Source organism: Oxyura jamaicensis, chromosome 2 (assembly GCF_011077185.1).
Source record: "Oxyura jamaicensis isolate SHBP4307 breed ruddy duck chromosome 2, BPBGC_Ojam_1.0, whole genome shotgun sequence".
NCBI classification, from domain to species: domain Eukaryota; kingdom Metazoa; phylum Chordata; class Aves; order Anseriformes; family Anatidae; genus Oxyura; species Oxyura jamaicensis.
Genome location: NC_048894.1, coordinates 136,140,980 through 136,154,098, shown reverse-complemented (window position 1 = coordinate 136,154,098; position 13,119 = coordinate 136,140,980). Strand labels below are relative to the sequence as shown.

Below are 13,119 nucleotides of genomic sequence, written 5' to 3'. Positions count from 1 at the left end.
GTAGAGAGAGGGCAAAATCTAAGGTGGCAGAAAAATAGTTTCAGCTCTGTACGTCTTCATTAAAAAATGTATAGAAATTTAAATTGTCAAGTCATCAAGACATAGACTGGGCACATTTGTTTTTATTACAGGTCTTGTCATAATGCAGGTGAGAAAAAGACAGAGAAGAAGCCTGGTTGAAGGTTCCCAAAGGTTTGCCCTTACTCCTAAGAGCTTTGTTGTAAGAGAAAATAAAGCCCTCATATACATAAATTAGGGTCTAAAACTGGCACCGCTTGTTCTGCTCAGGCATTAAACTGGATGATGCAGAGGACAGCTTTGGTTTACTGGCACTTGCCAGAGTTGGAAAGAGTATGTCAGGGGAAAAAAAAATCACAGCACAATTTTCCTGCTACTCATATTTTATTTTATTTTTTTTCCCTAAGCTGTCACTTGTCACTCCCTGTTCCCACCTCCTTTGTGGGCTCTTGTGTTCCTATAGGGCCAGAGCAGATACTGCTGTGGTATTCAGGACTGAGGTGAATCTTCACTATGTGTACAAAAAACAGTTCTCTGGATCCACAGCAAGTTCCTCCTCTTGCCCTTGTTCTGAGGAAAATGCAAGTTTTTGGAGCTGTGCTGGGAAACCCCAGGAGGAGTTGTAGATGGTGGACGGGCCTGAAGACGGGCCTAACCTGCCACAGGCCTGCAGCTGGGGAGAAGGGGTGAGGGAAGGCAGGACCCACACCCTGTTGTGTGGGGTGGGCACCCCCAAGGAAGGAAGAATTGAGCAGATCCTCAAGCAAAACCTCCCAGACAACATCTTCCAGCTAATCCCAGCCATTATTTTCCCCACAGCAAAGCTGTACACCCGGTGTGTCATTTTCATGAGGCAGAAGGCAGTTTTATCGCTGCTCCTTTCTAAGAGGTCTTAGACACTTGCTTTCAATCATATAGTGTATGCTGACATCTGGTGGCATTCAGTAACCAAATCTTCATTAAACAAGTACATTTTGGCTTGAAGTGTGCGTTCTTATTGCCACTTAGTTGGGTCAGGAAAGCAAGGATTCTTCACAGACTTTTTCAGGTTGGGGATTAGTCCCATGCACAGCTATGGGACTGGCATGGTCCTGGATTTATGAGACACCTATATGGGCCCTGGCCACCAGGTGAGGAAGGCAGCACCAACCATGGGACCTGCTCTCCTTCAGACACTGTCATTCCAGCACAAAATGGAGCAAATGGCATCATGCCATTTCTGAACATGGAGAACCACTGCACCAAAAATCAGTGATGCAAAACTACCATGGGCATGAGCAGGAACAGACACTGTAAACTCTTAAGTCAAAACACTTCTCATATATTTTATCTTTATTTCAAATTGGAGAAAAAGAAGCAAACAACATGTATGAAGAGTGAGTGAGATGTACCAAAACCTTGTTTCATGGCAAGTGAGAATAAGTAGCATGGATTCAGCTGTCATGGTTTAAAAGATATCCACGATGTAGCTGTTCCATTAAAATTTGGATTAAAATCATGTTTAAATTTCATTTCCTCCAGTCCTTATCCTGCTTTTGATTAGTTTTAAGAGCAGTTGATGGTCTTGTGATTTGAAGATTTTGCATTTTAAATTTTGTGTACATGGTCTGGAATTTTATGTGAAATTGTGGGTTTGATCTTTGACCTCTGTTTACTACAGTCCTGATTTGCCACTAATTTGATAGCAAGCCATAAGGGCCTACTGTAAACAAGCTGCTCACTTTACATAGCTATGTTTGGCTCCTAAATGAAGAAGTATGTATGGAATATACTTTGGGTACTGTAGCCTCCTAAAGAAATAATAAAAAACACATCGCTGCATAGCTCTCCAGGTAACGTTTACATTTGGAGAAAATAAGTTGCATGCCTAATAGAGAGAGAAAATGCAGTTCTTATACATGTTAGGTTTGTTTGTTTTAAATTGTTCTTTAAAGTATTTGAGAGCTCAGGCCATGTCTTTTGAAGTCAGTGGGAACTTTGCCATTGATTTTAAAAGGATCAGGATTAAGCCTAAATTGGTAGGGTTTAAAAGGCAAAAATGAAAATGTCTAAAGTCTACAAATCTCTCACTGATCCACCATCCAGAAAGGAAGGACAAAAGCCTTCTCCAAGGTCTCTAATGTACATCTTGATTCCAGGACTCCTGTTTCCCGTATATTTGTAGACTTCAGGATGGAAAGTAACTTCCAGTAATTGACAACATCTGGAGTGGGACATACTCACAACATGGACTTGTAAAGGTGCTGGGGGAAGGGAGATGAAAGCTACATGTAAAAATCAGTGGACTATCTGCAAACATCTTACATAAAGTGTCCTACGCTAACACTACATCATGTACCCACACTGGGCAGATACCCCAGCTCCCAGGCTCAGGTCTCCAGGTACTCCCTTACAGACACTAACTGACCCAGCAAAAGCCTGCTGGTGGACAATTGACTCAGAAACATTTCTGATCATCCTTCACAAGTTTTGTATTTTTTTCACTGATATGACACTAGCAGCCATGTCCTCTGAGCAGCAGATCAAAGCCAAGGGCTTGACTTTCTCCTTTATTACTCAGCTGAGACCACCCATCCCAGAAGTGAACTTCCCATTGTCAGGGCTCTCTCTTCACAGTGGAGAGCAGATGGCAGTAGAAACACCTATATACCCTGGAGGAAGGGCTGCTTTCCTCTTTGACAGAGGAAGAAACCATGACCTCTATCATTTTCTGGCTTAAGGAGTCTTATAACTATGTCCAAAACACAACAGCGGAGAATGCGTACTCTTCTTAGCTAAGAATATGGTTCATCTACAGTGATGAAGTGTAAGCTTTCTTGCAAAAGCTCTTCAGACACCCAAGTGCACTGCATGCCTGAAATGACTCAGGAGTCAGGTCAAGCTATCCATGGATGACCGAAGGAGCCTAAGGCAACCAGAGGTAGGAAAATGCAGCACAATGACCCTGTTGGTTCATGTGATCCCAGTATCAGACAAACCAAAGTTCTGGGAGATGCACAGATCAAGCAGCTTCCCAGATCATCTGGACCTGAGGTCAACAAAGCAACTACTGCAGTCTGACAAGTCTTGTGACCCAACAGGGTAACACCATCTTCTGTTAACAGAGAGCCATGGTTGGCCAAGGAATATCAGATAGAAATACAGGAACCAAAGTCATGCAATTAAAACCCACAATAGTCTTTTGCGCTCAGAAGTGCTCATTGCTCTCAGAAGTAACCCAAGTGGTTGGTGAGAGTCAATAGAGATGGTGAATGTCATTTCCCAGGCTGTGCAACCCTTTCTCTCCTACCCCAAAATGACTGGCAACAGAATGGGAGCTGTCAAAGACTGCCATCCCGCACATGGCTCAATTTAAAAATCCTTGAGGTTTTGTAGCAATGCTACCAACTCAGGCAGCATCTATTCTAACTTGACAGGTCCTTCTGCATGCTACTTACAGGGAGAGAGCTGGCGAAAGCTGTGGTTCAGTCCTGGCTTGATTCTGATGTGGATCAGTCACCACATCCAGACACAAACCTGTACTGCTCTTTGCCTTTGCCTGGGGTTAAGACAGAGACAGCGATAGCAAGCCAGGTCACCTTTCTGAAGATATTTTCCCTCAGGTATTTCTTGAGTAACCCCAGATTCCCCACAGTACAGCAAGGATAAAAACTGAAGATACACACTCAGGAGGAAATCATACATTGTGCGTTATCCCTGGTGTTATGACCCTGACTCACTCCGATGCCAGATCACTGCTGTGCTCTGTTGCTAATGTATTGTGAAGCTCACTGAAAACAATTCATATTTTTTGTGTGTGGCATTGAAGTGGCTCTAGTTTATTCTACCTACTTACCTGGCAGAGGAGTCACCTGCATGGAAGGACTCTCAAACAGAATTTGACTCTGAGCAGAAGTTTGGAGCACAGCTGAGCTCCACTGAAGGCTGGAAATGATGCTCTCAGTCACAACATCCCACAGATCCTGTCTTCTGCTTACACCCCATGGAACATTTCCGCAGACTATCTTGAGCATTGGTCCCAAGGGACTGGACCTTTATGCCCATCTTTTCAGTATCACTTGCAGCCTGAAATCTGCAATGCTCAAGTACAGGGACATAGGCACATACTGAGTTGGTTTTACTAATGGATGGTTGTAACTGAGCAGAAATGGCTTCTAAAATGCTGTTTACTTTCCTATTAGGGCTGGCTTAAAACCTAAAGAAAGGTTGAATTCATCTGAGTGACTTTGAGCTCTTATATATGCAAGACAATCTGAGATTTTAATAAATAAAGCATGCCACGAGGGCCCCTGGAGTGTTTAGACAGAGTGGGCATGTCTGGACCCAGTGCAGAACAGCGATCCATCACTGCTAGATCAATTTCAAAAGCAATTCAACAAGGGCTCCACGTAGACAGCATTACAGAAAACCTGTTCCAATAGCTTTCTTATGCAAGAAAAAACCACAGTCACATTTGTATTTTAGGCAGCGACCCAACGAGAATGAAGCAAAACAACGAGAACTATCCTCAAGAGATATTTTGGGCTGCTCCTTTCCTCCCACTCCCCTTGGATTCCTTTTCGATCTCTTACCAGTTTGTGCATGTTTTGGCAGCGGAGGACCATACTGCATAGGTCACTGCCAGCCTGGTGGGGACCGCTGTGGCTTTTGGCCACCAGAGACAGTTTCAGGCCCTGGCCTGGGGAAGTGCCAACCTCTTTTCTCCCCATTTTGAGCTGGAGCAGACTTGAGTGTAGGTGATGGAGGAATGGGAGAGCTTTCCTCAGACCAGCAACCTTTGACAACCAGTTGCTGCTTTTCCTTCTCTCCCCAGGATCTGCTATCCAACAAGTGCAAATTGAGGATGACAAATAAGAACATTAGCCTGGTGTTTCTGCTAAAATGATCCGCCTTGAAGTAGCTGATGTTGACACTTAAATTGTCAGCAGACTTCCAGTTTAGCGCTCCAGTTAGAAGAATGGGTCCATTCACACTTGCCTCTGAGCTATTGTTTCAACTCTCTCTAGACTGGGCAAATATCACTGCAGCAGTTTACACTCCAGTTCCACTTTAAAGATTTTTTCTTTTTTTGATTTTTTTTTTGCAACCATAACCCAAATTGCCTAGAAACTTTTTTTAAATGTAAGCTTAGACTCCAGAGAATAATTACGCAACACTGTAAAAATAGTCTGCAGCAATTTACATAGCCATGAAATATTGGAGCTGTTATTTTTTTCAATCTCTCTCTCTTTTTTTTTTTTCCTTTTTTCTTTTTTTTTTCTGTTTTTCCCTTCAGTGTACCTATGTATACACAGCTTCAGCTAGCTCCGGTATTTACAGAGGGCTCACTGGAGCTGTGATCACAGAAACTGGTACTTCAAGTTGAACCACACGCATGAACAAAATATTTCTTTTTATAAGGCAAGATTTCCTATTTTGGGGTGTTATATCATGATCTGACTGAAGCACTACCTTGCCACCTCGGCCTCTCCCATATCCCAGTTCACCTCTGGCTGAATTCAAAGAACTTCCCCATAGCTAGCACAGGCATTGTTTATGTAGCAAAGCAGGAGAGCATTGATTTAACTTCAGTTTCTTTCCTGTAATTACGTGTTCCTTCTATTTTCAAATAAATTAATCATACTGAGGGTCTGTATCCTCGTTTGTCTCTCTGCAGTCAGCTTTGCTGCTGCTTATGCCCATTAAGTATTATATCTCCTTGTCCACTGGAAGCTCACTCCCCCTCCTCCTCTGCTGCTTGCTCTTTTGTTCTCTTCTCTCCTTATGCATCTCGCTGATGGTGGGACCACCAGGCACACTGGAGCTAAGAATCGATCTAATTTCTTCTACCTAACAGCAGGACAAAACCCTGCTGTAGCAGGTGGTACAAGAACTGTCCCCCAAGCTTCGTCTCTTACAGAAATTGTCAGGGCTTTGGACATTTTCAAGACCAGCTGACCAACATCCCAGTGCTTCCAAGGTAGAGCATTGCATGAGCCCTCTAGATAAACAAGAAGTTATCCTGACCAGAGCCTGAAGATGCGAGGGCTTAATTTTTGCTTTCTGTGTTTCTTTAGAAGCCCATTTCTCTCCCCCAGTGTAACTCAGGCAAGCTCCTATCTGACTAGCTCCTAATCTCCCATTTAAGGAGCTTTTCTGGTTGTTTTCCTCAGAAGAGCTTAAGTGATTAAATCAAAACTAACTGAATGAATGGATAAAGCCACAGATTGGAAACAAACCCATTGCCTGAAATCTCTGCAAAGAAGCTATTCAGAAAATGTCTACGAGTAAAGCATGCATGACAGAAATAAGAATTTATGCAAGTGACTATATGAATATGGAAACAACAACTTCCAACTCTGGTAACCTATCTGAGAGGAGTGAAGAATTTGGCCATTGAGATTTAGGCATTGATTTGAAGGAGTTAAATTCCCAGGCTGCCTTTTAAGAGCAGGGTGGGGCATTGGGGAAGTCAGAGAGGGAGGAAGAAAAAAAAAAAGAAAGAAAGAAAGAAAGAAAAGGGCACCTGGGAAGGAGCAGTAAAACCTGCTGATAAATTTCCCTTCCTCCCCTATGCACCCTGATGCAAATCATCCCCAGCCGAGGGTCTCCTGTTGCCTTCAGCCACGCTGCACCGCTCTGCGCACCCCTGTGTGCAGGGTGACCCACACACACAGCCTTGCCCACATCAGGAAGAGAGTGCCACGTCCTCGTCCTGCTCGCCTCTGCTGCCAGCCACCTGTCCCCACTGGCGTGACAGGGGGCTGAGGGCAGGGACATGGGCATCCTCCCCTTTTCGGAGCAGAATGTGTTCTTTGAGGGGCCCCTCTCCGGCCCCTGGTACAGCAAGCACAAGGTAAGTGCCCTGCAGCACCAGGAGGAACAAGTGGGCTCAGGGAGAGCAGGCGAAATCATTTCAGCCTCTCCCCACAGTCCCCTGAAGAGCCCCTTCCTGCACCCCTTTGCTGCTGGCACCTGCTCCTTCTTCATCCTAGGCCTCCTTGGCTTCCCCCTGCAAACAGCCGTGTCTGAGCACTAACAGGGCACAGAGCTGTGCTGCTCTGTGCTACAGCAGTGCTGGTGTCTGCCAGCAGTGTTTCTGTAGTTGTCAATGCTGACAATGTATTTGGTATTTGGGCGACTGCGAAGCAGAGACTGAAGCGGCCTCCGAGAACTAGCAAGTTGAAGCATCTGCTAACAATAAAAATGAATTGGAGGCTGATTAAACCCTTTACCTCTTCCCTGCTTTTTTGCTTCACAAAGTAGGAGGCATGGCAGGATACTCAACATTCTTGTTCTTTGCAGCATAAGAAGCAAACCACTTTTTTATGATGCAAAGTATTGGTATAAATTGTGCATAAAATGGCTTGCGAATAATTGCTCTCCTTTCTCTGCAAGCAGCCCAGTAGCAGGTCATAACTCAGGGAGGGTCCCCAAAACCTTCCCCTCTGGACTCTGCATGTGCTACTGGTGGGATATCCAGGTGGCAGGAGGCATTTCTCAGCCTCAGAGGAAAGGAAAACTCTGAATTCCTGTGCCTAAACCCCTTGGAGCTGCAGCACTCCTGCCTGATGGCTGATGGAGATGCTTCTGGGAACCAGAGCTGGGGTCCCTTATGGAGGCAAGAATTGGGAGCCAGGGGTTAGTGAGGGTTTGGGAATTAGGGCCCTGGGCCTGAGAGTGCTTGCAGAGCTGATGGGGAGCGTGGTGATATGGGTCCCTTGTCACTGAGAAACCTGCCTGCACATCATGGTGGGGTTATACTTTTGCTTGCAAAACATCCTAGCCCTGCTCCTGTATTCTGGGATGATTGAGTGAGGATTGCTATTTTTAAAGCATGGTAGCTTTCTAATTCTGGTTTTCTGTGCTTCCACTTACTTGTAGAGTTGAGGTTTTGGAGTAGGCAATGGGTAACTACAGGTCGTATATTGCTGCCAACCTTTATCTTCCCAAGAGTTAGCTTCTCTGCACTCTCGTTGTCATGTTTTATGAATTTGGATACATCAGAAACCATTTCTTTGCTTCACACCTGGCAAATGGACTGTCCTGGCTGTGTCCGTGGTTTGAGCCCAGTTTCAGGTCTGCAGACAGAGGCTCTGTCCCTTCCCCTGTTCCTGTGGTCATTTTGTTCACTTGGTTTGGTTTTGAAGGGGAGCTGTTTGTTTTCTGCCTTTGCCAGAAATGATAACTGTGCCAGCTCTCATCTGCCCGGAAATGTCAGAGGGAAATGGAGGTGAATTGCTTTCAAGGAGAGCATTTTTTTTTGGCCCTTTCAGCCCCATGAGCTATCAGGAGGTGAAAGAGTGAAAGCCCCTTGCACAACCCCTCAGACACAAGGGGCTTGGCACGGCTGCTGATCACAGCTGCCTGGTGCCATGTGGACATCAGGGACATCCGTGTGGGCCTGGCAGATCTAACATGTGTTAGGGAAGTCCACAACACTACAGTAAGCCCTAAATGATGGCTATAAACAAGCAGCTCCCAGGGAGAAGTTAAAGTGTGTGTGTCCACGTGACTGTGCAGTGTAACATCTGCTTGTGCTGGCATTACTTTTTATTTTTCATCAGGATTATTCTCCTGTCGGATCCCTGATGAAGCTTATTGATCCTAGCTGTTGGCACAAGGGTAGCAGGGGGAATGTGTGGTCATGGGGCAAAGGACGGAGGTGGGACTTCTCCTTAGCACCATCATGGGCGATGCTTGTTTGATGCCGTTCGAGGCTCAGCTCGGACAGCCTTCGCTGCCTCAGCCCCGTATCATGTGCTGTGAGGCATAGACGTGTTTAATGATGTAGTAAAAACTGATGAAATATGTACTTAGTTACCTGAAGTATTTCCTGACAAACTAATATTACTGTAATATCTCAAGTCTGCTGGCGTAATGAACATAAGAAGCCACCACATGTGGATTTGTTCTGCTTAATATAAAGTGTGTGTAATTGCTTCCATTTAATCCTTTTTTATTTCCCTCGGCACTTCTCAAAGATTGTTTATTTATTTCCAATACTATTGTTTATGGACAAAAACATTTTGCAAGATTAGTTGAGATTATTAATTACAATATTAATATTGGTTTGAATTTCTGTCAGCGGAGGAGAAAAGAGCTGGGTAGGAACAGTCAATGAAAGCTCAGAAGAAATACTTCCTCCATAACTCAGTATTTCACGGCTGTTGTGTGTTGTCACTGTGTGTGGCGGTTTAATTATGGAAGCCGAGCCTGAGAGGGAAATTAATTTAATTTCTGTGTCTTTTTCCTCCTTTGCCTGTCTCTTAATAAGCTTGGAGTTATTACTGACTGCCCAGACACTCACCTCAAGAGTTTGTTTTATTTCGTGATTTGTGCTAATAAATCACTTTGGCTCTATTCTTGAGGTTTAAAACGTTGACAGCTCCTTCAGACAGATTGGTGACCTCCCGTCCCATGACAATATATCACCGTCTGTCACAGGCTGTCTGTGCAGGTGGCCAGTATGTGCAGCAAGGAAAATCAATCTTCGTGTGCTCGGATCAGCCAGCAGTGGTGCCTACCATCAGGTGTAAGGAGAAATCCCAAGGATTAAACACATCGCTGTGAGGCCTTTCCATACCACCTTCTGTCATACACATGAAAGCTAGATTTCATGTAAAGTGCCACAATTAAGGCTTTAGCTCATTCTGTTCAAGGAGGAAGTCTTCAGTGCTTCAACTCACCCCATGTTGCTGTGGGCTTGAAGCAGCCACTTGGTGGCCTCAACAAGGTGACAGCATGGTGTGATTCCAGAGGGAGCTGCCACCCTGGAGATGAAGATTATTTCCTCATTTCCTTTGGCTGAGGAAGCACCCCAGAACCAGTGCGAGCCTCTTCAGCTGGCACTTCCACTAGAGAAAACAGTTGTTAGAGCACGTCCTACAAGCATTCACCAGGATGCTTAAAGCACTTGAACAATGAAATTTCCAGCCGTGGTTTTCCCCTGCAAGAAGCAACCACCACACATTATCAGGCTATTCAAGTTGAAGGCAAATGATGCAAACCCTCCTATTTTTATTTTCCATTTCAAATGTTTTGTAGTTGATTTTTTTAATGCCTTTTTCCCAGTCTCTGTAGGATTCCTCATGCTGCAGCCTGGTCCCTGATGGACTGCAGATGTTAACTGTTTCAGGTTAATTGGTGAGCCAGTCCCTGAGCATGAGGGGAGTAGAAACAAACATCCCCTCACCCTGTTTTCTATTGCTGTACTCATCTGTGAAGGCTGTGGTGGAAAGATTTCCCCATACCCCATATTCTAAAACTGCTTGTTGGAAGCAAAGGTATCAAAACACTGTCTCTGCTTCATCATATTATTCTTTACCTGTCAGGCCTCAGACTTCAGACAGTTTCAGTTTCCTTTGTCTTTATTCAGTCTTTCAAATACACCTATTTTCTGAATCAGTCATAGAGAACCCCAAAGTCAAAACCTATAATTGAAAACCTTTGCAATGGGTTGCTGACAGTGATCCTGGCACCTAGATATCCCTTCTGCCCTGCCAAAATTCAAGTGTCCCTGCAGAGGTAAAGATCCCAACATGCTTGATGTGAAATGATCACACAGCTTATATAAGCTGCAGTCTCCAGGTTAAAGGAGGGTCAGATGCATCAGGGGAACTTATTAATTAATCAAAGATAAGGGAAATAATGACTGGAGAGCCTTACCCTTTGCCTTTCTCCCTTGCACTTGCACCACTGGCATGCTAGTGTGATTACAGCTCTCAAATTCCCTAGGAAAATGTAACATTTTTCCTCTACTCTCTGTAGGAAAAGTGTGAGCAACCCATGAAGCATTTTATGTCTTCATATAGGGGAGGTGGGGAATGGGGCAGCATGTCTGGAGCAGATGTTATGGATGGGAAATAGCTGAAAGAATAGATGTAGCACGTTTTCAGTCAGCACAAGGAGTGACCTGCTTATCTGGCTTCCAGCAGGCACTGCTCTGGGTCCCAGAACTGCCTAGTTTGCATTGCTATATTACTGGCAGGTCTCCATCACCCTGCCAAGGCTGGAAGGAGCCAGGGCCCTGCAGGCCCTGCACCACGGCAGTGCTGGACAGCTGTTTCAACTCCACATTTTGGGTTTAGGGCAAACAGACCCAAAGTGAATGGCACTGATGGGAGAGCTCATCCCTCATCTTTCCTAGATGCTATCATCTCTTCAGCATTGCTGGTTCAGCTGCTTGAATGGATGCTTCCTAGCCTGACAGCCAACAGGAGATGGTGAGCAAAGCCATGCCTGTTTCTTGGTTCTCACTGGGTTATTTTTCCCAGACCTCAAGCTCTTTTCAATGCTTCCCCTCACATCCCTGTTATGGTGAAATTACTTTTTTCTTTTTCCTTTTTTTTTTTTTTTTTTTTTTTTCTTGAGGACTTTAAAGAACATGTGCATTTGTGGTGTTTTCTTAATGATTGAGGAGACAGTTAAATAGAGGCTTCTTAGTTATGCTAATTTGTATTAGGACATTTGAGAATGGTAATTTGGAATTTTCTAGGCAATAATAACATTAAAAGGCTCATAAACTGTCAGAAAGACAAGTGCAAAGAAACTTGAATCACAAAATTTATATATTCTGCATAGTGCAGAAATTAATTTTGCATTGGATTGCTTCAAAATGGTATTTTACAGGAGGATTTGGGGTATAGTGCAGGCTCTCTCAGATACCCAACTCAGCCCCCAGTTGCAGAGCCTTAAAACAGGCACTGCTCATCAGCACAGTGATTCAGAGCAGCAGAATCAGATTTACTCTGGATCCAGCAGAGCAGAGTGAGTGCTCCTTTTCCCCTTGTTAGTGCTGAGTAGGAGACACCAGCTATGGGATGAGTCTCGATCCCTATCCTGCTTTGGAGGTGTCTGGCTCAGTGCAGTGCTTTACCCTGCCCACCACCAACCTGTAGACTGCAAATAATGGACTCAAAGTTAAATCGGTCACAGCTCCTGTGTTGAATTTGGTGTCTCACAGCCTTGCCTCAGAGTTGTAAGGTGAGGGAGGGTGAAGGTCTGTCTGCTAAGGCAAACACCAGTCTGCAAGTCAGATTTCATGAAGGTGTTGTGTGGATCTAAGACATTGCTGCTGCCTGATGGGGTGGTGCTGCTCCCATCTTGAATCTGCTTCTGCTGTTTCACTTGCCTTAGCACTCACTTGACTCCTTGGTGAGGCAGTTTGTCTAAATAGACAGGAAAATACTTATTGATTTCTTTATTTTTAAATAAATGTTCCCCTTTTCATAAAATTTCATGTGTGACAGTATGGGCCCTTAGGATATTGTGATCCAAAGAAGATTTCATTGCTCTTTGAAGCAGAGGTATGATGATCACCTGCCTATGTTCTGGTAGTCTGCTTTGGGCATCAAAAAAATAGACATCTGAATCTTACCCTTACATGTCTTCATCAGTCTTCTGGGTCTGATTAACTCCTGTTTGAAAAAATCAAAAGAATCCCAGTGACTCAAGTAGAAATTTGACCAAACTCAGAAAAATAAGGCTTTGTAAAAATGAGCAAACACCAGAATGTGCACTTCAGTCATAAGGGAGGTGAGGACCTTTGGCTAACCTAATAACCAAAGGCTGTGATTATTCCATTTGGAGTTTTGGTGACATGTATAAACTGTTATGTTCATGTTTATAATGTCACCATGAATTGTCCCAGAAGAATGACATTTGTTAATGTGAACAGTTGGGAGATATGCTTTTCATTCTGTGACTAATATGGACTTTGAAATGTACTGTCAGTGGCTTCAAAAGACAGCCAGTTGGTGTGCGAATCAACGCCAGGCCTGGAGCAGAGATCTTAAGAAATATGGCAGGGATATTTGCAGAGTATCCTCAAAAGTAAATAATCAATATCAAACCAAACAGATGTGTGCTGCTTAAATTGAGGTTAAACCAGTGTAACTCCATTCTTCTCCATGATATTCACGGTTGATTTACGTCATCTAGGCTGGAAGCTTTGGCCTTGTTTGGTGATGTGAACTGTTTTGCCCATAACGGGGAAATGAAGAGAGATTGTGGAACCGTGATAGACAGAAATCATGGGACTGTTGGAATTTAGCACTTGGAAGAGGCACTCAATGACTGTCCAAGAGAAGGGCTATATTTCTCTCTGTATCCTGTGCTGTG

The 13,119-nt window shown here is 44.3% G+C and overlaps 1 protein-coding gene across 2 annotated transcripts in view; it reads left to right on the top strand.

Annotated features, from left to right (window-relative positions):
* The first annotated feature begins 5,300 nt into the window (after positions 1–5,300).
* The window catches only part of NIPAL2 (NIPA like domain containing 2), a 48,702-nt gene continuing 40,883 nt past the window's right edge, over positions 5,301–13,119 (top strand). The window contains exon 1 of one of the 2 annotated variants that reach the window (XM_035319346.1): positions 5,301–6,359. Coding sequence is in view for 1 of the 2 variants with exons in the window: in XM_035319345.1 (XP_035175236.1) it covers positions 6,776–6,853 (78 nt within the window). In the remaining variant the exon portion in view is untranslated. Of the gene's footprint in view, positions 6,360–6,506; positions 6,854–13,119 lie in introns of those variants that run through there. The other variant, XM_035319345.1, reaches the window with a different exon arrangement.